We start from the raw sequence: 22723 nt of genomic DNA on the forward strand, positions 1-22723 counted from the left end.
CTTGAAGTCGGGCAATTGCGTACGGCCGGGAGATATTGTGCGGTCGCGAAGTTGCGGGCCGGCTGCCTGCCGAAGCTGTTTTCCTCAGGGTCAAGCATGGATATCTAGGTACATGGTGATGGTGAATAAGTGCCCGCACTGATGGGCCAACATGTCGCTGCACAGGTTTACAGCATGTGAAGCAGGCACGTCGCCAATTATTGGCAGTCAAGCAGATTGACGGCGGATCGGCACAGCAGTCCAGTCTGACTGGCGTGGTGTGCTAGTGATCCGGAGAAACGGAGGGCATCACAAGATGCTATCCGTATTGGATCATGGTGCCGCCCACGGAATGCGTGTGGGCCCAGACAGAAGCCAGCCATAAGCTGTTCGTCATATTCCAGTCCCCGCAGTGAAGGCACGCGAGGGGTAAGGCGACATCACCAACGCCCTGCTAGAGTCGCAGCTCATAAGAGCGCCGTTCGCCCATCTCGTGCTCTGCATTACAAACCTCCCTCTCCCAACCGCGTCGCCTCAATCTCGAACCTTGAACAGCCACGCGAAGCTCCACTTAAGCAGCTGATTCCCGAACATTCACCAACTTCACTCCGGCCCCTGCGGCAATCAAGCGTACCGCCGACCCCTTTACCCGGAATTGAGACATATAACTGTTCTGGACAATCCGTCCGTCTCTGACCTGCGACCCTGCCAGACTACGCTCCTACGCTGGTGAAGCTGCTGAACAGTCCCCGTCGCGAAATTGCAGCGCGCCGAAGCCGAGCTCCTTTGCCCCGCCAGCCAGGCTAAACAATCCACATCGACCAGCCCAGACATGTCTGAAGGAGACGTCAAGCCGCCTGTCGTGGCCGAAGCCCACCAGGTGGACACATTCCACGTTCCCAAGGCGTTTTACGAGTGAGTTCCTCTGTTTGTTTGGTCATTGCATCATGCACCAAGACAATGACAGCTGCGGCGTCATCCAAGCTCCAGAGCTCGCGGGTGGGCGGGGTGACCCCGCGCCGCCGAGCGTTTGGCCGACCACCAGATCGCGATCGCATCCAGACGACAGCCCGGCACGCAGCTAACGCGCGCACAGCAAGCACCCGCACTCGAAACCGCATCTTGAGAACCTCGAAGAGTACCAGAAGCTGTACAAGGAGTCCATCACAGACCCGAAAGCTTTCTGGGGCCGACTCGCGCGCGAACTGCTCACGTGGGAGCGCGATTTCCAGACCGTGTCCTCGGGTAGCTTCGAACACGGCGATGTCGCGTGGTTCGCGGAGGGCAGACTGAATGCCAGCTACAACTGCGTCGATCGCCATGCCTTCAAGGACCCCAACAAGCCTGCCATCATCTACGAGGCCGACGACGCGGGCGATGGCCGCATCATCACATACGGAGAACTCCTCCGCCAGGTCTCGAAGCTGGCCTACACACTCAAGGAGATGGGCGTAAGGAAGGGCGACACCGTCGCTCTGTATCTGCCCATGATTCCAGAGGCCGTCATCTCCTTCTTGGCCTGCACACGTATCGGTGCCGTTCACTCGGTTGTCTTCGCGGGCTTCTCGTCTGATTCACTGCGCGACCGTATCATCGACGCTGAGTGCAAGGTCGTCATCACAACCGACGAGGGCAAGCGTGGAGGCAAGACCATCAGCACGAAGAAGATTGTCGACGATGCTCTCAAGCAATGTCCCGGCATCAGCCACTGCCTGGTCTACAAGCGCACCGGCGCCGAGGTTCCCTGGACCAAGGGTCGCGACTGGTGGTGGCACGAGGAGGTGGAGAAGTACCCCAACTACATTGCGCCAGAGTCGATGAACTCGGAAGACCCCCTGTTCTTGCTCTACACCTCAGGGTCCACCGGCAAGCCCAAGGGTGTCATGCACACAACCGGAGGCTACCTCCTCGGCGCAGCGGCAACCGGAAAGTACGTCTTCGACATTCACGACAACGACGTCTTCTTCTGCGGCGGTGATGTAGGCTGGATCACAGGTCACACCTACGTCGTATACGCCCCGCTGCTGCTTGGTGTAGCTACCGTCGTCTTCGAAGGCACCCCCGCCTACCCCAACTTCTCGCGCTACTGGGACATTGTCGACAAGTACAACGTCAGCCAGTTCTACGTCGCGCCCACTGCCCTGCGGCTGCTCAAGCGTGCGGGTGACGAGCACGTCAAACACCAGATGAAGAACCTCAGGATTCTCGGATCTGTTGGTGAGCCAATTGCCGCTGAAGTGTGGAAGTGGTACTTTGAGACTGTCGGAAAGGAAGAGGCACACGTTGTTGATGTGAGTTGCGGCTGAGTATGCTTATAGACATTATTGCTGACTGAGACAGACTTACTGGCAAACCGAGACTGGCTCGCACGTCATCTCGCCCATGGGCGGCATCACACCCACGAAGCCCGGATCCGCATCTCTGCCATTCTTCGGTATCGAGCCTGCGATCATCGACCCCGTGTCCGGCGAGGAGATTCACGGTAACGATGTCGAGGGTGTCCTGGCCTTCAAGCAGCCGTGGCCCAGCATGGCCCGCACAGTTTGGGGAGCCCACAAGCGATACATGGATACATACCTGAACGTATACAAGGGCTACTACGTGAGTTTGAGCAAGCTGATTACTTACATGCAAAATCTAATAATATCTGCAGTTCACTGGAGATGGTGCCGGACGTGACCACGAGGGCTATTACTGGATCCGCGGACGTGTTGATGATGTTGTCAACGTCTCGGGTCACAGGCTGTCTACCGCTGAGATCGAAGCCGCGCTTATTGAGCACCGTATGTTATGTCCGAAAGTCCGATATGCAAGTTGCTGACGGTTGCGCAGACCAAGTGGCTGAGGCCGCCGTGGTGGGTATCAATGACGAACTGACAGGCCAAGCCGTCAACGCTTTTGTAGCGTTGAAAGACGGCACAGAGTCAAGTGACCAGGTGAAGAAGGACTTGGTGATGCAAGTGCGCAAGTCGATTGGACCATTTGCAGCACCAAAGGCGATTTTTGTGGTTCCAGATCTGCCAAAGACGCGATCCGGCAAGATCATGCGCCGTATCATGCGCAAGATCTTGGCGGGAGAAGAGGACCAGTTGGGCGACATTACAACAGTAAGTCTGAGTTTTGCCAATATTTTTCTCTTGTTGAAGGCGATGACGCGTACTTGGTGGGATGATGTTTACTAACGGCTCCCGACAGCTTTCGGATCCGTCGGTAGTCGACAAGATCATCGATATTGTGCACCAGTCTAAGAAGAAATAAACGGCTCGACTTGGCTCGGGTGGGCGTGCGTGGTTGCTATGGGAGGGAAGCATGCGAAGCTCTGTTAGTCTGGTGGGGAGGACTTCAGTCGCGCTTGGAGGACACAAGCGCCGAGCAATGGCAGTCCTATAGTGAGACGCAGGCAGTATGCGCGCTGAGGCATGACCATGCTGTGTTTGTTTGGGCGGCCGCTGTGCGCGCCTCTATGTTTAGTACGGATATAGTACGAATATGCAGCCGCTAGGTTCGCGTTGAGTGTAATTTTTGTGCATCCGGCTGTTCCTGCGTGGAGCAACACGACAACAAACGCGCGAATAGCGGCGCAACGGCGTATACAGATACGACGCAGCGCAGTCTACCGCGCAGAGGTGCAGGCAGGGTGGATAGTTTCATTCGTGTCGCGCCCAGACCCCCTCGCTGTCCGCTTGCCGGGCGCCAAGATGGTGGCTGGCCCTTCTGCACAGCCCCCCTGCAGACGATTACGACTCTCCATTATCGCTCGCCATCGTTCACCCAGCGTATAGCCTTTCGCCTCTACTAGCGTTTCTTCTGTATACACGTACTTTGCCTACCCATGTCTCTCGTTGCGTTGTCGTAGTTTTCGCTTTTTACCACGCTCCCATCCTTCTCCTGAGCGGAGAAGCACCGCCACACGATGCGCATCTTTGGGAGTCTCCGGGCCGCCATCACCATCGGCCTCGCCACCATAACAGCCGCCTCATCACACGCCCGCCCACCATTGCAGAGCATTGCGCTCGCTAAGAATGCCGACATTCTCACACAAACACACCGCGTGACTGCCGTCTCGTCGTTCGACCTCGCTTTTGATGTCTCCGGCAAGCGCATCCGCCTGCGCCTAGAGCCCAACCACGACATCTTCGTAGACGGCGGCCGCATAACACATCTCAACTCGGATGGATCGATAGCGCGGGAAGAGCCGATTGAGCGGTTGCGACACAAAGTCTACAAGGGCACAGCATGGTTGAAGAGGGGGAATCGCTGGGACAAGGTCGGCTGGGCCCGGATAGGGATACGCAAGGACGGGCTGGAACCGCTATTCGAGGGCACCTTCACCGTAGACCACGACCACCACCATGTCAAGACGGCGACAAATTACAAGGCGGTGCGGAAACCCGACGACCCAGACGTCGACCTGCACGACAAGGAATACTTGGTTGTTTACCGCGATTCGGACATGAAGAACTCTGCCGACAACGACGAAGAGCGCATGGAACTGAGGAAGCGGGCAGACAGCGTCAAATGCCCGTCAGATGAGCTGCTCTTCAACACACAGGAAGACCACCCGGTCTTTGCTAGCATGCGCGCCCGCGATGTCTCACCTGCCATGTCCCCATCACTCATAGGTGCCATGTTCAAGCGACAGGACGACTACCAGCCCGGAGGCAACGGTGCAGGTGTCGACCTTTCTTCCACCATTGGCAGTACGGCCGGATGCCCCGGCACGCGCAAGGTCGCCCTCGTCGGTGTGGCCGCAGACTGCACCTATGTCCGCTCCTTCAACGGTGACAAGAACGCGACGCAGACCAACATCATTGACGCCATGAACTCGGCTTCTGAGCTGTTCGAGAGCACCTTCAACATCTCCCTCGGCCTGGCCAATCTGCTCATCACGGAACCCGAATGCCCGACACAGCAACAGCAGGCGACACCATGGAACCAAGACTGCAGCGGCAGCATTACTATCCAAGATCGTCTGAACCAGTTTTCCACATGGAGGGGCCAGCAGAACGATCAATACTCACACTGGACATTGCTATCTACCTGCAACACCGGATCCGCCGTTGGCTTGGCTTGGCTTGGACAAGCCTGCACAACAGGCTCTCAGGACAACAGCGGAAACGCTGGCGAGCAAGTCGCTGGTGCCAACGTTGTCATCAAAACTGAATCCGAGTGGCAGGTCATTGCTCACGAGACGGGACATACCTACGGTGCCGTACACGACTGCACACAGCAGTCCTGCGGAAACAGCGACCTGGTCAGCGCACAACAATGCTGCCCCCTCAGCCAAGGCACATGCGACGCCGGAGGTGGCTTCATCATGAACCCTTCGACTTCCAACGGCATTTCCCGCTTTTCCGCTTGCTCTATTGGAAACATCTGCTCTGCGCTCGGACGCAACAGTGTCAAGTCTCAGTGTCTTACCAACAACCGCGATGTCACTCTTCTTACTGGTCCAAACTGCGGCAACGGCATCGTTGAAGACGGCGAGCAGTGCGACTGCGGTGGCGCCTCAGGCTGTGAGGGCAACAAATGTTGTAACCCCGATACTTGCCAGTTCATCAACAACGCCGTGTGCGACGATTCCAACGAAGACTGCTGCCGCGACTGCAATTTCGCTCCTGCCACCACCGTCTGCCGCGCTTCCGTTGGCGAGTGCGATCCACAAGAGACGTGCACTGGAAGTTCGCCATACTGCCCCGAGGACAAGACCAAGCAGGATGGCTCAGACTGTGGTGATGGCCTCAGCTGTGCCTCCGGACAGTGCACGAGCAGAGACATGCAGTGCAAGACCATCATGGGTAGCTACACAAAGGGCAACGACACGTATGCCTGCGACAACAGCAACTGCATGATCAGCTGCGCCAGCCCAGAGTTCGGAGCAAGATGCTATGGCATCCAGCAAAACTTCCTCGACGGAACAAGCTGCACCGGTGGAGGTCAATGCAGTAACGTAAGTCCTGCTCAACTGCCCACCTTCCTCATTCCAAGTTACTAACACACCTCACAGGGAGTATGCGAAGGCGGCTCCGTCGGCAAAGAAATCACCACCTGGATCCAACGCCACCTCCCCCTCGTCATCGGCCTCGCAGCCGGAATCGGCGGCGCCCTCCTCCTCTGCATCTTCTGCTGCTGTCTGCGCTCCTACCGCCGTCGCTCCAAACTCAAGAAGTACGCTCAGGCTCCCCCGCCCATGCCTTACCAATCCGGCGGTAGCTCAAGGAGGAATCGAAGCGGACCTATGGGCCCTCCTCCAATGGGCCAATATAATAACGGCTATCCTCCTCCGCAGGGACCGCCACCACCAAATGGTGCGGCGGCGCCGTGGCAACCAAATCCACATGCGCCGAATGGCAATGTGCCCATGCCGCCGCCGGTGCATAGGAGTAGTGTGCGGTATGCGTAGGCGTTCGCTTTTCTTAAATGTTTTGTTTGAAAGGACTATATCACGGTCATTTACACCCTGGGCTTTTGGAAAGCTGACGGGATTTGGGCGAATTCTTTGCATCGTTAGCGGCGTTTATTCATACTTTTGTCTCGTTTGTGTGATTCTTAGTGGTAGGAAGGTGGGAAGCCTGCCGTGTTTTTGCATTAGGGATTGGGATGGATAGGGTGGTAGGAGATGGTGTTGGTGTAGATGGAGTGGAAAGGAAGAATTTATCCCTCTTTGTGTGCATGATTTGTCTTTTGTGTGTCGTTCTATCGCGTGTTGGTGTATCCGATTGCGTAACCTCATTCAAGCTTTTTTGCTCCTGCCTTAGGCAGCTGGTAGGTCATCCCTCTTTGTGTGCAAATCTCGTCTTTTGCGTTTTGTCTGTTGCGTATTGGTGTATTCCTTGATCATGCGACTGGAGTTGAGCGTTTTCGCTCCTGCCTTGGGCAGCTGGTGGGTCCAAGCGCTTGTTGTCCTGCACTGCGCCTTCCAGCCTCCCTGCGACCTGCCACACCACTCTCTCACCAACCCCGCATCATGGCCCGCTTCCCTTACCAGCCTTGCGAGGTGTGGTCTTCCTTCTTTGCTCTCGTCTTAGATGTCTGGACGCGTCCTGGATGCGATACTGCTGGAAGATGTGAATGGTTTTGAATCATTCTTGCAGACACTCTCTTGTCATTGTACTGATGCACGAATCTCAACCGCGCAAGCCCTTAGCACTCTAATGCGGACGAGGCTGAAGATGCACAGCCGCCACCATGGTAGGCTGCACCTCAGATAAGAGTTCCAAGCTCCCCCAGCTCACTAATCGCACTCTCTCGCTTTCAACGTTGCAATGTCTCGCGTCGACTTCGACGAGCCAGAATCTCATCAGCCCATCCCACCTCACAGCTGTAAACATTGTCAGCGGATTGTGCTCCGTCGAGAACATTTCATTCAACTGCCGAGTTGGATCAAACTCCCGCACACTAAAACCGAATTGCGACAAGCCATCAAGGACCGATGCGAACTCATACTACTCTTTGCCTCTCCAGAACAGCCCGAGCATCTATTGGTCTGTTCCGGATGCTCCGACTGTGTGGATCGGAAGACTTCACACATTCGCGAATTGGCTAGACGCACATACACTTTTCTTCCTTCATACGAGGGTCTGCCATCGTACTTCTCGTTATTCTATGACCGCCTGAATTCGCTTAGGTATCTATGGGGTCATGGAGGGGTCTGGATCGAATTGGATCTTGTTCTCCATGGAGAAAGCCCTACCGAACTGATCTTCAGGTACAAAGATCTATTTAATATGAGACGGATACCCACCGTTTACATGGCAGCGACCGGAGTGACAGGTGTGTCGAGCAATGGGAGCAAGGATTGAGTTTAGAGCTGATCGTCTCTAGGAGAAGCTGTGAGGGAAGTGGGAGGTAATTTACCAGGGAGCTACAATGCAGACGTAGCATCAGAGTCCGGTCTTGCTCAGATGTCTGACTGGCTCACAGAGTGCCACTCCTCCCATACTCTTTGCCGACAGTCGGTTTTCCGACAATCCCGTGTAGAGTTTGCACCGCACAGACTGTTGCAGATTGCCGCTGCAAAAGACGAAGTGACCGTCCGCCTGACTGAACACTGGCAAGGGGTTGGAGTGAAATGGGCCGCTCTGAGCTACGTCTGGGGTGGAGACCAGTCATTTAAATCTACAATTGCTTCCGTTGCGGCATTGAAGGCTGGGTTTAGTGAGAATAGCCTGCCACAAACGCTTAAAGACGCAGTCGCAGTCTGCAGAGGTCTTTCCTTGGAATTTCTTTGGGTGGATTCACTCTGCATCATACAAGATGACCCAAAAGACGTCGCGCGAGAATTGGCATCTATGCCACAGATCTATCGAAGAGCATGGGTTACTATCTCGGCGTCGACCGCGGCAGGCGTCTCGGATGGATTTTTACAACGCCGATGTTACGTCCACAGGAGTGCATCTGGGCATGCGCAGATTCCCATATCATTGCGTTACCTCGCCAAGAACAGCTCGAGTCATGGTGAAGTCATATTCCTTCGCAACCCATGCGATCGAAACGAAGAACCCATCAACAACCGCGCCTGGACATACCAAGAACGCCACCTATCACCTAGAGTTCTCGATTTCAAGTGCAATCAAGTGGTACTGTACTGCTTCACAAACAAGCGTTGCGAAGGCGGTGGGTCGTTGTTGGAATGGTACAAAGATCCAAATGTGCACATGGAGAACCGGCTCTGCAGTCCCTACTCAAATCTTCGAAACTTACCAAGGTGGCATGAAATTGTAGACGACTATACAAAGCGAAGTCTCAGCTTTCCGTTGGATAAACTTACGGCACTATCAGCTATCGCCGACTTATACAAAGACTATACAGGTCACACCTATCTCGCAGGTCTTTGGAAAGAGACCCTGATATACGACCTTTGTTGGTCGAGCTCAGGGAATCTACCACCGCGCCCAGTCGAGTATCGTGCGCCTTCATGGTCTTGGGCTGCAGTTGATAGAGGCCCCATCTTGTGCTCGACCGAGAAAGTTTACTTCCTACGTGAAGTGCATGACTATACCAAATTAGCCCTGGTTGTGGATGTCTCCATCGAGCAGAATCCCCCCGACACGACATTTGGCAAGATATGCGACGGCTTCTTGACCATAACAGCACCCGTCTTGTGGATAGAATGGCAGCACGATGGCCTTTTGTGCAACACATACACAAAGCATTCGAGCTATACACGTCTATTGTGGGATGCCAACCTATCTGACGGTCATATGGATGCCAACAATTCAGTTTTAGCAGTTCTATCAATGCGTGAAAGAGAAGATGAAGATGTAGTCTATGGAGATGTAGGATCTGGAAATGTCCACTGTTACGGCTTGGTACTTGTACCAGCCTCAGCGGGAAAGTATCGTCGAGTGGGAATGCTCTTGCATACTTTCTACGACGGTAATGATTCGAGCATCAGCTTTGATTCTTGCTTCGAAACGCAGACGATTACGATAATTTGAATCTATCGACAGTGCTTGGTCGTGCTCATATTCTGGCTACTCAAGTGATAGTTGTGCAGCCAAAAATACACCGATTGGATTCTTGATAGAGTTCGGCAATGTTGCAAGACGCTTAAGTTGCTCGGATCTAGCGATGCACCTTCTTGAAGGCTGATGACCAGTGCTGTGTATAGCAAAGGCTGATGACCAGTGCTGTGTATAGCAGGGGGCGGGGAGATGTGCAGTAAAAAGAGCTAGCTTTCCGCCGCACCAACCATCTGAACATGCGCCGCTACTCATTCCGTATCATACCAACTTACTGATGATCACAACTACGATCGCGAAGTAGGGCGATTGTCTAATTAGTACAACGCGATTGCCCAACGATGCCGACTCCAGAATCATCTACCGATCTGCCCCACCGCAACTGCCGTGGACCCTGACTAGCGATGAAGTCATCGACGTGACATTTTTAATCACGACGCGTAGAATGACCGCAAACCTCTCTCCGAAATTCAAAAGCTCGCAGAGATATCTACAGGTTCCACAACCAACATGTTAGCCCTCACCAGCGCAACAGGCAAGCTCGGCGGCGCCGTGCTAAACGCCATCCTCGACAACAAGCTCATCGACCCAAAGGAGCTTGTAGTATGCGTACGTCTCTCTTCCCATCTATCCTCCCCTATTCCCACTCCCAATCCCCGTAACTAACAACCCACAGACCTCCAGCGACCCCTCCTCCCCACGCTTCGCCCCCCTCCACGCCCAATCCATCACCCTCCGCCAGGCCAACTTCGACTCCCCCTCCACGCTCACCACCGCCTACGCAGGCTGCACATCCCTCTTCCTCGTCTCCACGCCCCGCATCGAAATGGACTACAACAACGCGCCCCTCTGGCACGGCCGCGAAGCCCACCACCGCGCCGCCATCGACGCCGCGCTCAAAGCAGGCGTGCAGCACATCTACTACACCTCTCTCGGTTTCGCGAACCCCTCTAAAGCCGGTGTCATGCGCGCGCATATTCGCACGGAAAAGTATCTCGCGGACCTGGCGAAGGAAGGGAAGTGTGCGTACACGGTGATTAGGGAGGGGTTGTATAACGAGAGTTGGCCGTTATATTTCGGGTATTACTTCGGGCTCAAAGCGGAGACGAGGAAGGAAGTGCTTGTCGCCGGGGATGGGCAGGTGAGCTGGACGAGTATACCCGACATGGCGTTTTGTACGGCGAAAGTACTTGCTGCGCCGCGCGAGCAATGGGCGGGGAAGACATTTTATCTGTCGCAGAAGAACACGCATTCGCTGAGCGATATCGCGCGCATTGTGAGTAAAGTGCGGGGCGAGGAGGTTAAGCTCAAGATTGTGGACAGGAAGGAGTATGAGGATTACTATGTTGATGAGAAGGGCATGGAGAGGCCGAGTGTGGAGTGGTGGAGCAGCACGTATGATGCGCTCAAAGACGGCGAGTGCGAGATTGATGATGGGACGTTGGAGGCGTTGCTTAAGGAGGCGGGGAGGACGCCGAAGCCGTTGGAGGAGACGGTTGAGGAGATGTTGAAGTAGGGTAGTAGGTAGTGGGGTAATATATACTCATTCTTTCATCTTCATGACTAGCGTCTACTCGTACAGCATATACATGCACCATTCTTCTTCTCCCGCTCATCCACTTCCTTAGCGCACAGCTATCCCCTACCTACGTCCCACTTCCTGCTTCGTCTATATCCTCACCCTCGCCGCACTCTCATTCCTCTCAGCAACCATCCCGAACCCAAAGTCCTTCCTCCGCTTATTCCCCTTGCGATCACCGTACTGCTCGTCAAACTTCTTGATCGCGCTCAAACTGCTCATGTCCTCGCTGATACTGGCGCTGATTTCCTGCAGCGCCTTGTCAAAGTGGCGCGAGTGTAGGATGCGTTTCTCGGGGAATGTGTAGTTTTGGCCGCGGACGAGGTGTAGGGCTTTTGGCGGTGTTGATGGTGAGGAGGGTTGCTGTTGGGAGGATGGAGAGGTTGTGGATGTGGATGCGGTTGTAGAACCCGATGTTTCTGAATCAGAAATGGGTGTGGCCTCAGACTCAGACTCAGTACTGGCTTTCGCAGCGGCAATGGCGGCTTGTTCGTTCTCTTCCTTGACGCATGCAAGGGCGGCAGAGACGGCAATGTTCTTGAGGTCGCTTCCGCTGTAGAACGGCGTACGCTTGGCGATGTCTGCTAGATCGACAGAGTCATCGAGTTGTTCGCCCTTGAGATGTATACGTAAGATCTCTTTCCGGTCGGCCTGCGTGGGTAAATCTACCAACAATCGTCTGGGTAGTCGGCGAATGACAGCGTCGTCCAAATCGAACGGTCGGTTTGTAGCTACCATGACAAAGACGGAAAGGTCATTGAGGCCATCCCACTCTTTCAAGAATTGATTGAGTATGTCGCGGTGCGACGTTCGTTCGCGCATCGCGTCTCGGGATGCAAAGACGGCATCTGCTTCGTCGAGGAAGACGATACATGGCGACAACTTCCGAGCTAGAGAGAAGATAGCTGCCACATTCTTCTCACCTTCACCCACATACTTGTCCATTATCTGGCTACCGGAGACTTCGAGTACCGTACTGCCACTCTCCTTCGCTACAGCCTTGGCGAGGAGCGTTTTTCCTGTGCCTGGAGGTCCGTATAACAAGGCGCCGGATATCTTCTCCGTCGCTAGAATACCATAGCTGAACGCCTCAGGACGTAGTAGTGATAATGAGGTGATGGTTCGTATCGAGTCTACCGTCTCGGTGGGCACATGTACTTGGTCAAAGGTCGTTTTGATCTGATCCGGGTCTGCGATACCGGGCATGAGCCGCTTTTCGTGCTTGTTGGCTGTAGATGCTATGCGTTGCAAATTTCGTTGACGCTGCATGCTCTTCTCGTCTGGACGTTTCCTGCCCAGGTCCGCCTCAAACCCTACTTCCTGATTACCGAAAGCGTTTTTGGAGCGTTTCGGGATTGCTGCCGCAGCCTTCTCGAAAGAGGTGTATTTGGTTGTGTCACTCGACTTTAGCAGGCCCATAGCAAGCGCAACATGTGCCCAGCTTACTTGCGCTGGTGCGTCTTCAGAGGTTACTGCCTCGCTTGCTGGGCGTGTGATAAGCAGGCCGAGAGCTGTCAATGCCACCCTGTGTACTTCGTCGTAACTCAACACACGGCTGAACTGTGATGAATGAAATATAGGCGCCCACTCGGCGAATCGGAAAGGACTTTGCTCCAAATTCGAGATATTGGCAGCCGCAGCTGGGTCTAAAGAGCGAAGCATGTCTTGTATATGCCATAAATTGATGCGTCGGAATTTATCTTTTTCTGCTGTTGAAAGGTCAATCGATGAAGCAGAGTTGCTACCCAACGATGCGAGAGCTTCGTCAAAGTTTGGTGTGCTACTGCTGCCAGACTCTGATGCGACGACAATGGTCCTGAAGAAGCCACTTTCGCCTTCGCTTTGGAGAGCACGAACTCCACTGGTGTGTGTTAGCTTGGCCATTTCTACGGTGTGGGTAATCCTTACCTGGCGGATAGTTCAGGCGTGAGGTCGCGGGAACAAGTGCTTCCCACAATCATGACGCTTTCTCCAGCACTACGGCGCTTGCGAACAAGCTCTTCCAGCTTCTGAACGATGCGGCCACCATAGTGTGTAGCATTTAGTTGTTTGAAGTCCGGAATGTAGATAACTTTAGACTTTGTCGGGGCGTTGAGGGTTTTCGCAGCTGATCCAACTTTAACAGTCATGCTGATGTCTGCCTTTGCAGGAGACGGCAAGGCAGAGTTGAGTTCAAGCTCGGCACCTTCTTGCTTCAGAGAGTAGTCGAAAAAGGCAGGAGCTTTTGACGAAGTTTGGGACTCTTCAGACGAGTGGGAAGGTTGTGTATTGTCGACGAAACCACGGCTTTGCTTCAGATCACCCGCATCAATTAGTGCGTCTAAGAGAGCGGCTAACTTCAGATCCTCAAGCTGTACGTCCCCAGGGTTCTGACTGCGCCCAGACTCATCGACTGTCGCATCAGACGTTCCGAATTCGCCTGCTGAGAGGCCCATGCCCTTCAAGCTTTGCGTCATAGCCCGCAAGGCAGGTGAAAGAGAGCCTTTTAGAGAGATTATGGAGAGGGGTATAGCACGGGGGCGCATTGAATTGGGATCAGGCTGATCAGTTGACGAAGACTGATTCCACTCGGAGTCGTCCTGAGCGATAGAGTCTTCTATGTCCCTCATGAGATCGCCGAGATCTGTGTTCATGCGGTATGCTTCGTAGCCCAGCGAGCGTATCGAACGTGGTGATGGCTCTGCTCCTTCGCCAAGGTAATCTCCAGCAAGATGAGCAAGGTCTTGAGCTTTTAGGACAACGACGTCAGCCCCCATTTCGAGAGCAGTAGATGTTACGCATTCATCTATCAATGGCTCGTGCTCAGCCATGGGTGAGTGAAGGCTAAGGTTTGTCTTTGTAACAGGGAACGAGTCGCCAGCTGGGTGTAAGGAAGAAAGAGACGCAGCCATAGTAGCTCGAATCTCAGCAACGACCAGGGACGATAGGCGTCTGGAGTTGCCCGCCTGCCGAGTCTTTGCGATTTCCCGTTTCCTCGCAACCATGCCCAATTTGGCACTCTGTTTCTTCATGGCCTCGATTTTCTGGCGCGGATCCATGTCTTTGTCGTTCTGGATCTTGCTCAGCTTAGACCAAGCGTCCATGAAAGCAGTGTCTTCGGTGATTGTGGATATGGGTACTTCGTCCGGGCGCCCTGCTTCGGTGCTAGCGACTGCTTCGTCGTTCCGGATTTGTGACGGGTGTGTTTCCGCCTGATCGATCGGTGCCATCTGCTCTTCAAGATACCTCTCCACCTTGAGCTTCTCGTGGTCGTCCAGACGCCTGTTCCACAGGCCACGCACTAGTCGCGACAGGATCTGGGTAGCGTCCGAGTCGCGTGGAGCCGGTATGGTGCACGCGGCATGCTCTCCGGATTCAGCATGAGCGACTTGGACAGAGAGAACCGTGGGCGCATTGGCTACTTGTGGGTCTCCGAGATATTGCTGGCGGCGTAGGACCCTCTTCTTCAGAAACCAGTCTGGTATGTGGACAGGCGGCAGCCCTTGCGTCTTCCTCCCCCGCTGCTGGCGTCGCAAGGCAGCCGAGTACCTGCGTGAGGTTTCGCGCGATCGCTGCAGCTTCTGTGCCAGAACCTCTGGGTCTTCTGATGCTACCGCACTGTCGGCGGGCTCCTCGACTGCTGCCGCTGCCTTCTCTCGGTCCGTCTTGTTGACGTCATCTTGGTCGGCGGGGGTGCTATTGGGCGCGGGCGGCGGGTTCGAGGCTTGGGCGAGGGTGCGTGTGGTGTGGAATGCTCGTAATCGTGGTGTCGAAGGGTAGCGGCGGCCGCGGATAAAGCGCGCTGGAGGTCGTTTCGTAGACACTCGCAGTGCGGACCGAATCAGGTACATACGGACGTCGAAGGCGCTCCCAGGATTGGGGAGGAAGGGAGCCTACAGGAGTTGGCGTAGGCTGCGGAGGGGTGGAGGCAATGCGCGGCGCTGCGTCTGATGGCGATAACCATCGTCAACTTTCTTTGATATTCCCCCAGCAAGGGTCCACCCAAGACGCGCCGGCTATTCCCGCCCTATGCCCATCTACCTACCACAACCCATCGCAATATATTTGGCGGTGACTGCGATGCTAATTCTACTCCATTTATCTTTGTTAGTGATCGAAAACGTCCTTAATGCAAAGGTAGTGCATGTCAACACAAATAGATTGGCAACCTATGACGTAGGCGATGCAGCGGGCATGCGCATCAAGAGACATCGAGATGAAGGAGTTCGCATGTGCAAACGACGCAGCATGCTGCGTCGTCCCATACAAATTACCATGGGAGCGGCCAGCTTCTGGCCAAGCTAGGAATACATGCGCGAAAATGGAACGCTCTTATTGACCACAAAGTTTGGTAGACCACTCAGTACCCTCCATGTCGACATCAGGCCTAGAAGAGTTCAATGACTCCAACTTCGATTATATGCAGCACTCTGAAACGGCTTGGATACACTGTTCAACAGTTCATATAACTTGGATATGGTGATGGAGCAAGTGGGTCAGGACTGCGTGCCCGTCTAACGAGGAACCTATCGTCTGTCCATGCACTTGTATGGGACCTGACTCCGCTGCATCTCACCAACCGGAGGTCTCTAAAGCTGAGCGTGCCAACGCAGTTTGCAACTGGCATGTTTTGGATGGCCTAAGGGTGCCCAGGATGGGGCGAATGCCTTGTATGATATGATACTGGATGGTACCACGGATCAGTAGCGAATCCAAAATTCAACAATGAGCGGAACCATAGTTCGAGTATGGTGTTGCCTACATAACTTCCGCGACGGATAGGAAAATGGGAAATATACTTCTCACGTCCAGCTCCTAAATAGTAGGACGGTACTCACTCTTCTGTGTTCTCTTGATACACAGATACCTTTGAGTGAGATAGAAAAGATGAACGTCCCCGATGCCGAACAAACTGGTAAGTTCTGCATCTTCGACCCTTTGTGTAGATGTGAGCTTACTTCGAAATCAGTCGACAGCGCCCGGCCCTCGCTCCACGAGAAGTCGCGCTCCAGACAGTCCAGCACATCCAGCATATCCACCCATCCAGATGCCGAAAATTCCGGTGACCGTATAACACGGACGCAACAATGCCGCATCCTAGGCTCGACCTGTCTGATGGCATTTACATTAGTAGGCCTCAACCAGGCCTTTGGAGTGTTCCAAGCACACTACGGACGAGAAGCGGCTGCCACGGAAGGCGTCCTTCTTCAGACCGAGCTATCCAAACGCCCCTTGATCTCGGCGATAGGGTCGTTAGGGAATGGAGGGCTCTTCGCCGCCTTTGGAGTGTTCTACTATCCGCATCTTCCCCAATTAGGAGGTTATGTTAGATATTTGTGCGGATTAGGCACGGTCTTTGTTACGATCGGATTCGCAGCTGCAGCACGCAGCCATAATGTGAGTAGAGGTTCCCAACTGCTTTCGTATCAGTCGCTTACGATGACGTAGTTAGCAACACTTGTTGCATGTCAGGGATTTCTGGTCGGCCTTGGAACCGGCATTCACATCTATCTTCTTGGGCCCATATTGCCAGAATACTTCCCACAGCGGAGCGGCCTCGCACAGGGTACTATGTTTGCATGCGCGGCCCTAGGGAGCACGGTATGGGTCTTCGTACTGACGGAGTTACTGGAAACGCTCGGCATCCGGTGGACATTAGGAATTCTCGCCATTTTCAGCTTCACAGTTCTGTCAATTTCTAGTGCGTTCGCCCTCCCACCCCGAAAGTTCGAAAGGCGGTCTACCAGTATAGTCGGTTGGAAGGTCTTCAGGGATCCGCTTTTCGCTTCACTCGCAGTCGCAAACCTGGTACATCCGTTGACGATGGCAATACCCATGGTGTTCGGACCTGAGTTTGCCCAGTCCATAGGAACAGGCATCATCCACGGATCATACCTTTTGGCCATCAACACAGGAGTCGGGATCCCAGGAAGACTATGCACCGGCTGGTTGTCCGATAAGATTGGACATCTGAATATGCTCATCGTTGCCACTGCTGTGTACGCGATCGCAACGTGGGCATTCTGGCTGTCTGCCGCAATGACGAGCAACGTGGGACTCTACATCTGTATGAGTGTTTGCCACGGGCTGAGCAACGGCGTCTTTAACGTCGTCATCAACTCGGCACAGAAGATGCTGTTTGGCTCCGAGATGTACTATCCCAAGAGTGGTACGATGACCAGTATACGCGGAGTCGGTTTTGTCATCAGCGCACCGATAGCAGGCGCGTTGGTGTCGAGAGTCGCCGATGTAGACTTGCAAGGCAGAGACTTTGTCAGGGTGATTGTCTATACCGGATCCTTGTTGACGCTCTCGCTATTCTGTCTCTTGAACGTTCGATGGCTGGATGCGAAGAAGAACGGGTGGAAGCTGGTGCGTTAGTCTCGAAGTTGAGTACGGGTCGGGCTTGGGGGAACAAATTGCTGGTGTGTCGGCGTATTTGGAAGGATGTTAGTGAAGTTGAACGGCGCGCGAAGCTCCTACTTGGTGTTCCGTCCTGCTCTTGTCATGATAGTGTAATTGAGATTGTCTTGTGGTACACCGACGAGACTTGTACATGTGTGTGCCCCACTTTTCGAATGCTGCACTTGTTCCTTTCCAACGACATACTCCACTGCGCCGCCCGCGGTGGACACTAGAGCATGTGGATATCCTCAACCTCGCGCGTTGCTATGCGAAGTTGTTATTGCACGGCGTGTACACACGTATACTCTGCCACGTCGCAGCACTCGGTGCAGGTACTGGTCCGACGTGCCAGGGCTACCTGGGAGATGCATGACTGGGCCGCACAACAGCCGGACACCTGCGTCGATGAGCCCTGCATATCGGAGCTTCTCACGATGTCATCAGATTGTGCAAGTCGCGAAGCCGACGGGAGTGCCTGGGGAAATTGGTGTGGCTGGACGAGATTGTGATGATGCATGGTGATAGGGTTTAGCGAGCTGCACTCCGCCTGTTCCTCGCGCCGTAGATCGTCGCTTCCTTGCGTGTCGTGACCGCCCAAACAAAGGCCCCGTCGAGCCAATTCACCCCCAGATGCGCGTCGCCGTCTGATGCACGACCGCTCAAGCTGCAGCTTCTTTGCCCCTTCACCGTCACCACTCTAGACCGCACTCACCCCGCTCAATTGCGCGCTCACGTCCCTTTTTTGATAGCGGCCGGGTCCCCGTTCCGCAGTCGCAGCAGAGAATCCCTACCAACCACGCGATATTCACCTCACCTCGCCCTCCCCCAGCAAGCAGGCGCGCCTAGTGCCATGACGTCTTTCTGAGATGTCTGCTAGCCATCGCAAACCTCCTCCACCACTGACCTGGAGGCCGCGATGTCGCTTACGCCCTCCAATCCCCGGATGATGAGCCCAGCCATCGGGTCCGGCATCAAGCTCAATCCCTCTCCCTCTCCATTCTTCAAGACGACCCCGCGCTCGCCCGTCAAGGCTGGACGCGCCGAAGCCAGCCTTGCCTTGCGCCAGGTCATCGGCACCACGACCAATTCGGCCAATGCCTTTGACAGCCTGCCGTCGGCGAGCACCTTTGGCTACACGGCGGGTGCTGCCGCTGTCATTGCGTGCATAGACGACCAAGGCCGTGTCACCCAGCGCTTCTACCGCGCACGCCCGACCACCAACCCCATCAATCCCTCGGCTTCCATCTATGGCGGGCCATCCACCCCGACCCAGAATGAGAGTCGCAACCGCACTGCCGTCTCGTTGCGCGACGCCGGCTTCGGGGGCTCACCACTCCCGTCGCCCAGTGCGCCCGACTGGGCAGACTCGCCGAGCAACAGAGCGTGGAACATGAAAGAGAAGATCAAGGCGGCAACCTGTGTCAGCTTCAGTCCCGATGGGAAATTCTTTGCTGTCGGAGAGGTGAGACATCTGTTGACTTCAGGCTGCATCATCCTAACTTATTCCAGACGGGCTACAAACCGCGTGTACTCATCTTCTCTGCCTCTTCAGACGCCCCCTCGGACACGCCCCTCACGTCTCTCTCGGATCACACCTTCGGCGTCAACTGCGTAGCCTTCAGCCCCGACTCGCGCTTCCTTGCTAGCTTAGGCTCAGCCAACGATGGCTTCTTATACATATGGCACATCAACTCCCGCACCGGAGCTGCCACGCTACATGCTAGCAACAAGTGCGTCAGCCACATCAACCGCATGGCATGGATGGGAAACAAGCTCGTTACTGTCGGTGTCCGCCATGTCAAGGTCTGGAAGATCGATGACCTCAACGCCACAATGCGCATTAGCAAGGCGCGCCAGAGCGATGTTTCGTTCCTCTCAGGTTCGACGCACAAGACATTACCAGGGAGAAACTGCATCCTGGAGAATTTGAAGGAGTCTACATTCACAAGCGTCGTCGCTATAGCCCGGAACAAGGCCATCGTGGCTTCTGACAAGGGAGACATATGTCTCATCGACGATACCGAATCCGACCATCGCTTCTCGAGACTGGTCGATGCCGGCTTTCCTGTTAGTTCTCTAGCAGTCGACGTCAAGGGACGACTTCACATCGCCGGTAGCCAAGGCGCGCTCAAAACCTTCAACATAAAAGAGATGATTGGAAGACTGACTCCGCCGCCCTCGCCTCCACCGCGCATAGAGTCTCCATCCATCTCGGTCACGGACAGCAGCCAAATCGGTGTGATTGCTTGTCTCAAAGACTACCTTATTACTGTCGATGCACACCGAGCAATTCGACTGTCGCAACTGTGCTCAGAAGACGACGAAGGCGTCGTCGGCAACGTCGTCCACACATTGCCTGCGCACGGGCATGCTGTGTTAGGAGTCCACGCTGGCCTCACACAACCGAACGTTTTCGAGGCTTCATATTACACATGGGCAGCTGATGGGACTGTCATCTTCTGGAGTCAAGGATCCTGTAAAGGTTCGCTTCAAGTACAGCTTGAGCAACTGGAGGATCCTGATGCCGTTCCGAACGAGCTACGAACGGTTCGTGTCTCTGCCGATGGCGCTTTCCTCGTCGCTGGAGACAAGTATGGCGTTTTGCGGTTCATCGATTGCAACACCAAAACCTGCACATTAGAATTCAAGGCTCATGCCAGTGAGATCACCAGCATCGCCATACACGAAGAGCCAAACATCATTTTTGTCGCGTCTGCCAGTCGAGATCGCACCGTTCAAGTCTTCACCCGATTAGAGCAGACCTGGGATCTGCTGCAAACCTTGGACGAGCATGTGGGAGCAGTGAACGGGGTTTCCTTCTCACGAAATGGCACTCGTCTAGTCTCGACTTCTAGCGATCGAAGCCTCGTCGTCCGCGAACTGTTGTCTCTCGAGGAGGCTCGCGGAACGACCCGCGCTTTCGTCATGTCACGCGCTATCATGTTGAAGGCAACTCCAGTGTCGTCAGCCTGGGACGTTGATCAGGATGATGTCTTGCTTGTGTCAACCATCGACCGTCAGGTCCATAAATTCGACATTCGAACAGGCCAAAGTCTCAGCAATTTCCGTGCATGCGACACTGATGGTGGAGATGCCGTCGTTCTATCCTCCCTGGTCCACATACCACGCAATTGGGGTGCTCCACTGATAGCTGGTGTGTCAAGCACCGACAAGTCGATACGCGTTTACGATGAAAGCGGCTCTTTAGTCGCTCGCGACTGGGGCCATACAGAAGGTGTCTCTGATATCGCGCTCGTGGAAACACCTGGACAAATGAGTGAAGAGCTGGGTGAGAAGTCACTGGTCACAGTAGCAGTAGACGGGACTATATTTGCATGGGCTCTGGCTTTACAAGCTCCTAATCGTCAAGACATATCGAAGTCGATGGACTTGCTCGCCCCAAACACGCCTTCCAACCAGGATCTACTATCCAACAAGCCACCTCTTCGGCGCGTATTCTCACAATCCGAGCTAGCACGTTTCCAACGCTCACCCGTGGAAGAGACTCCTCCAAATACTGGGAGCAAGTCACCAAAGCTGCGCAAGAAAGTATCAAAATTCTCATTGGCTCCAACGCCGAAACTAGATCCATCTCCTATGCCTACAAGTTCACGCGAAGGCCGAATAACAGCATGGAATGGCGGGGGTACAATACGCAAGAACAAGAACCGTTCTCCATCGCCGCCTAGCCCTAAGAACCCGCAACTAGGCAAACGTCGCGCCTCAATGGACGCCAGAAGTCGCACGAAAGCACCTGTCAGCGACTCTAGCAAGATTGGAGCGTCGACTGAGAGTTTATGCAGGACACTTCGAGCCTACAGGAAACGTCTTGCAAACACGAGCGATACTATTAGCCCAGAGATAGCGAAAGAGGTTGAAAGGGAGCTCGCCGCTACCGCGAGGGCAATCGGTGAAAGGATAAAATCCAAGGCCTTTGAAGAGACGGTCATGGTCAAATTACTAGATCAGTATTCCGAACGGTTGGTGACCATGCTGGATGAGAAAATCGCAGCTAGCGTTGCACAACGGGTACGCGAAAGTAGCGTTGGCAACTTCTCAGATAGTGCAGATTCGCCCGTTCTTGCACAGCATCCATCAAGAAGTAGAGCAGGCAGCGAGGAAATCGGAGCGGGTCGTGTAGACGACTTGGAATCGGGGACCGAGGCCCTGGTCTTAGAGACCACGGAAAGGTGACGATGGAATGAAGGTGTTTAAATACCAAGGTGGGTACAGGGGCGCATCCGTCAGGACTTCGGCGCCCGGGTCAGTTTTCATGAGTCATATGGCCAGGTCGGCGTTCAATGGATTATATATCCAGCAAGTAAGCGGCGTTCAGGATAAGAGAGCTCAGAGCTCAGCATGACATGGCGTTTGATGGAGGTTGGCCAATTGGTCGACGAGCAATGCTCCGCTAGTACTACAGCATAGGAGATAATCGTAGTCCTTAGTAAGATTTCCTCTCTTTCCAAGAACCTTCCGTGCGCGTTCATTCTGTTATCTTCGCATGCGTCATAATGTTGTGCCTCCTCGCTGTCACAGGAACACAGCGAAGGCCCAATCAGCTAGCGCACTTTGGCTTAGTCCGTTTCCTTACAGTGCTCCCCTTCCTCGTTCGAGCAACGCAGCTTTCAGACAAATCATCCTCAGAGCAGAACGATCGAAGAAGCCGATAATGTCTACAGTGTCGCAACCCAGCATCACTTGATTGGTGTGAATCAGATGTGACATCATACCTAACGAAGCATGAGGCAACAGATGGCAAGTGGCGAACACTACATTGTAGCGATGTAGCGATGTGATCTCACCCTTAACATCGATACCCACTACGCAATCCCCCATGAAACGCTTCCTCGCCCACATCGACACCCTAACACGCACCATGTCCCCTCCAGTCACCTCACTATCCGCCACTCCACGCGCATCCCCACCCCCACGACCAGCGCGTCTGGACGACTACCTAGGCCTCTCCCACCCACCTCTCGCCCAGAAATCATGCATCGTAAAGCCCCTCTCCATAGCAGTTGAAGACGGACCCGACGGCTCCGTACCAGGCTTCCTCCATTTACCGCCTACAACATCCGCCACGCCGTCTAGCAAAACAGCAGCTATCCTGCTTTCAGGCGTGGGTGGTGGCGTCGTGGGTCCATCATCTATGTACCTGTCCTTGGCTGATAAGCTGGCGAGTTTGAAACAGCCGGTACCGGTGTTGCGACTGGATTACAGGTATCCTGCGCAGAATAGATACTGCGTTAGAGATGTGCTAGCTGCTATGAAGGAACTACAAGACTCGTATCAAATTGAGAAGTTCGTTTTAGTA

The 22723-nt window shown here is 54.4% G+C and overlaps 5 protein-coding genes across 5 annotated transcripts; 4 read left to right on the top strand and 1 right to left on the bottom strand.

Annotated features, from left to right (window-relative positions):
- Positions 1–811: 811 nt before the first annotated feature.
- J4E93_009358 (uncharacterized protein) lies at positions 812–3237 on the top strand (the record flags this gene model as incomplete). The annotated part of the gene is made up of 6 exons (XM_049347251.1): positions 812–894; positions 1076–2270; positions 2320–2580; positions 2633–2762; positions 2812–3086; positions 3175–3237. 6 exons carry the CDS (start codon positions 812–814, stop codon positions 3235–3237), a joined length of 2007 nt encoding a protein of 668 aa, XP_049195519.1.
- Positions 3238–3892: 655 nt separating this feature from the next.
- J4E93_009359 (uncharacterized protein) lies at positions 3893–6382 on the top strand (the record flags this gene model as incomplete). Its single annotated transcript, XM_049347252.1, has 2 exons — positions 3893–5929; positions 5987–6382. The coding sequence occupies 2 exons, from the start codon at positions 3893–3895 to the stop codon at positions 6380–6382; spliced, it is 2433 nt and encodes an 810-aa protein (XP_049195520.1).
- Positions 6383–9953: 3571 nt separating this feature from the next.
- J4E93_009360 (uncharacterized protein) lies at positions 9954–10959 on the top strand (the record flags this gene model as incomplete). The annotated part of the gene is made up of 2 exons (XM_049347253.1): positions 9954–10052; positions 10120–10959. The coding sequence occupies 2 exons, from the start codon at positions 9954–9956 to the stop codon at positions 10957–10959; spliced, it is 939 nt and encodes a 312-aa protein (XP_049195521.1).
- A 153-nt stretch (positions 10960–11112) lies between these two features.
- Positions 11113–14852, bottom strand: J4E93_009361 (uncharacterized protein; the record flags this gene model as incomplete). Its single annotated transcript, XM_049347254.1, has 2 exons — positions 11113–12883; positions 12931–14852. 2 exons carry the CDS (start codon positions 14850–14852, stop codon positions 11113–11115), a joined length of 3693 nt encoding a protein of 1230 aa, XP_049195522.1.
- Positions 14853–18349: 3497 nt separating this feature from the next.
- Positions 18350–21600, top strand: J4E93_009362 (uncharacterized protein; the record flags this gene model as incomplete). The annotated part of the gene is made up of 2 exons (XM_049347255.1): positions 18350–18868; positions 18916–21600. 2 exons carry the CDS (start codon positions 18350–18352, stop codon positions 21598–21600), a joined length of 3204 nt encoding a protein of 1067 aa, XP_049195523.1.
- Between the last annotated feature and the right edge of the window lie 1123 nt (positions 21601–22723).

Source organism: Alternaria ventricosa (genome assembly GCF_023758065.1).
Source record: "Alternaria ventricosa strain BMP 2768 chromosome Unknown scaffold_21, whole genome shotgun sequence".
Classification (NCBI taxonomy): domain Eukaryota; kingdom Fungi; phylum Ascomycota; class Dothideomycetes; order Pleosporales; family Pleosporaceae; genus Alternaria; species Alternaria ventricosa.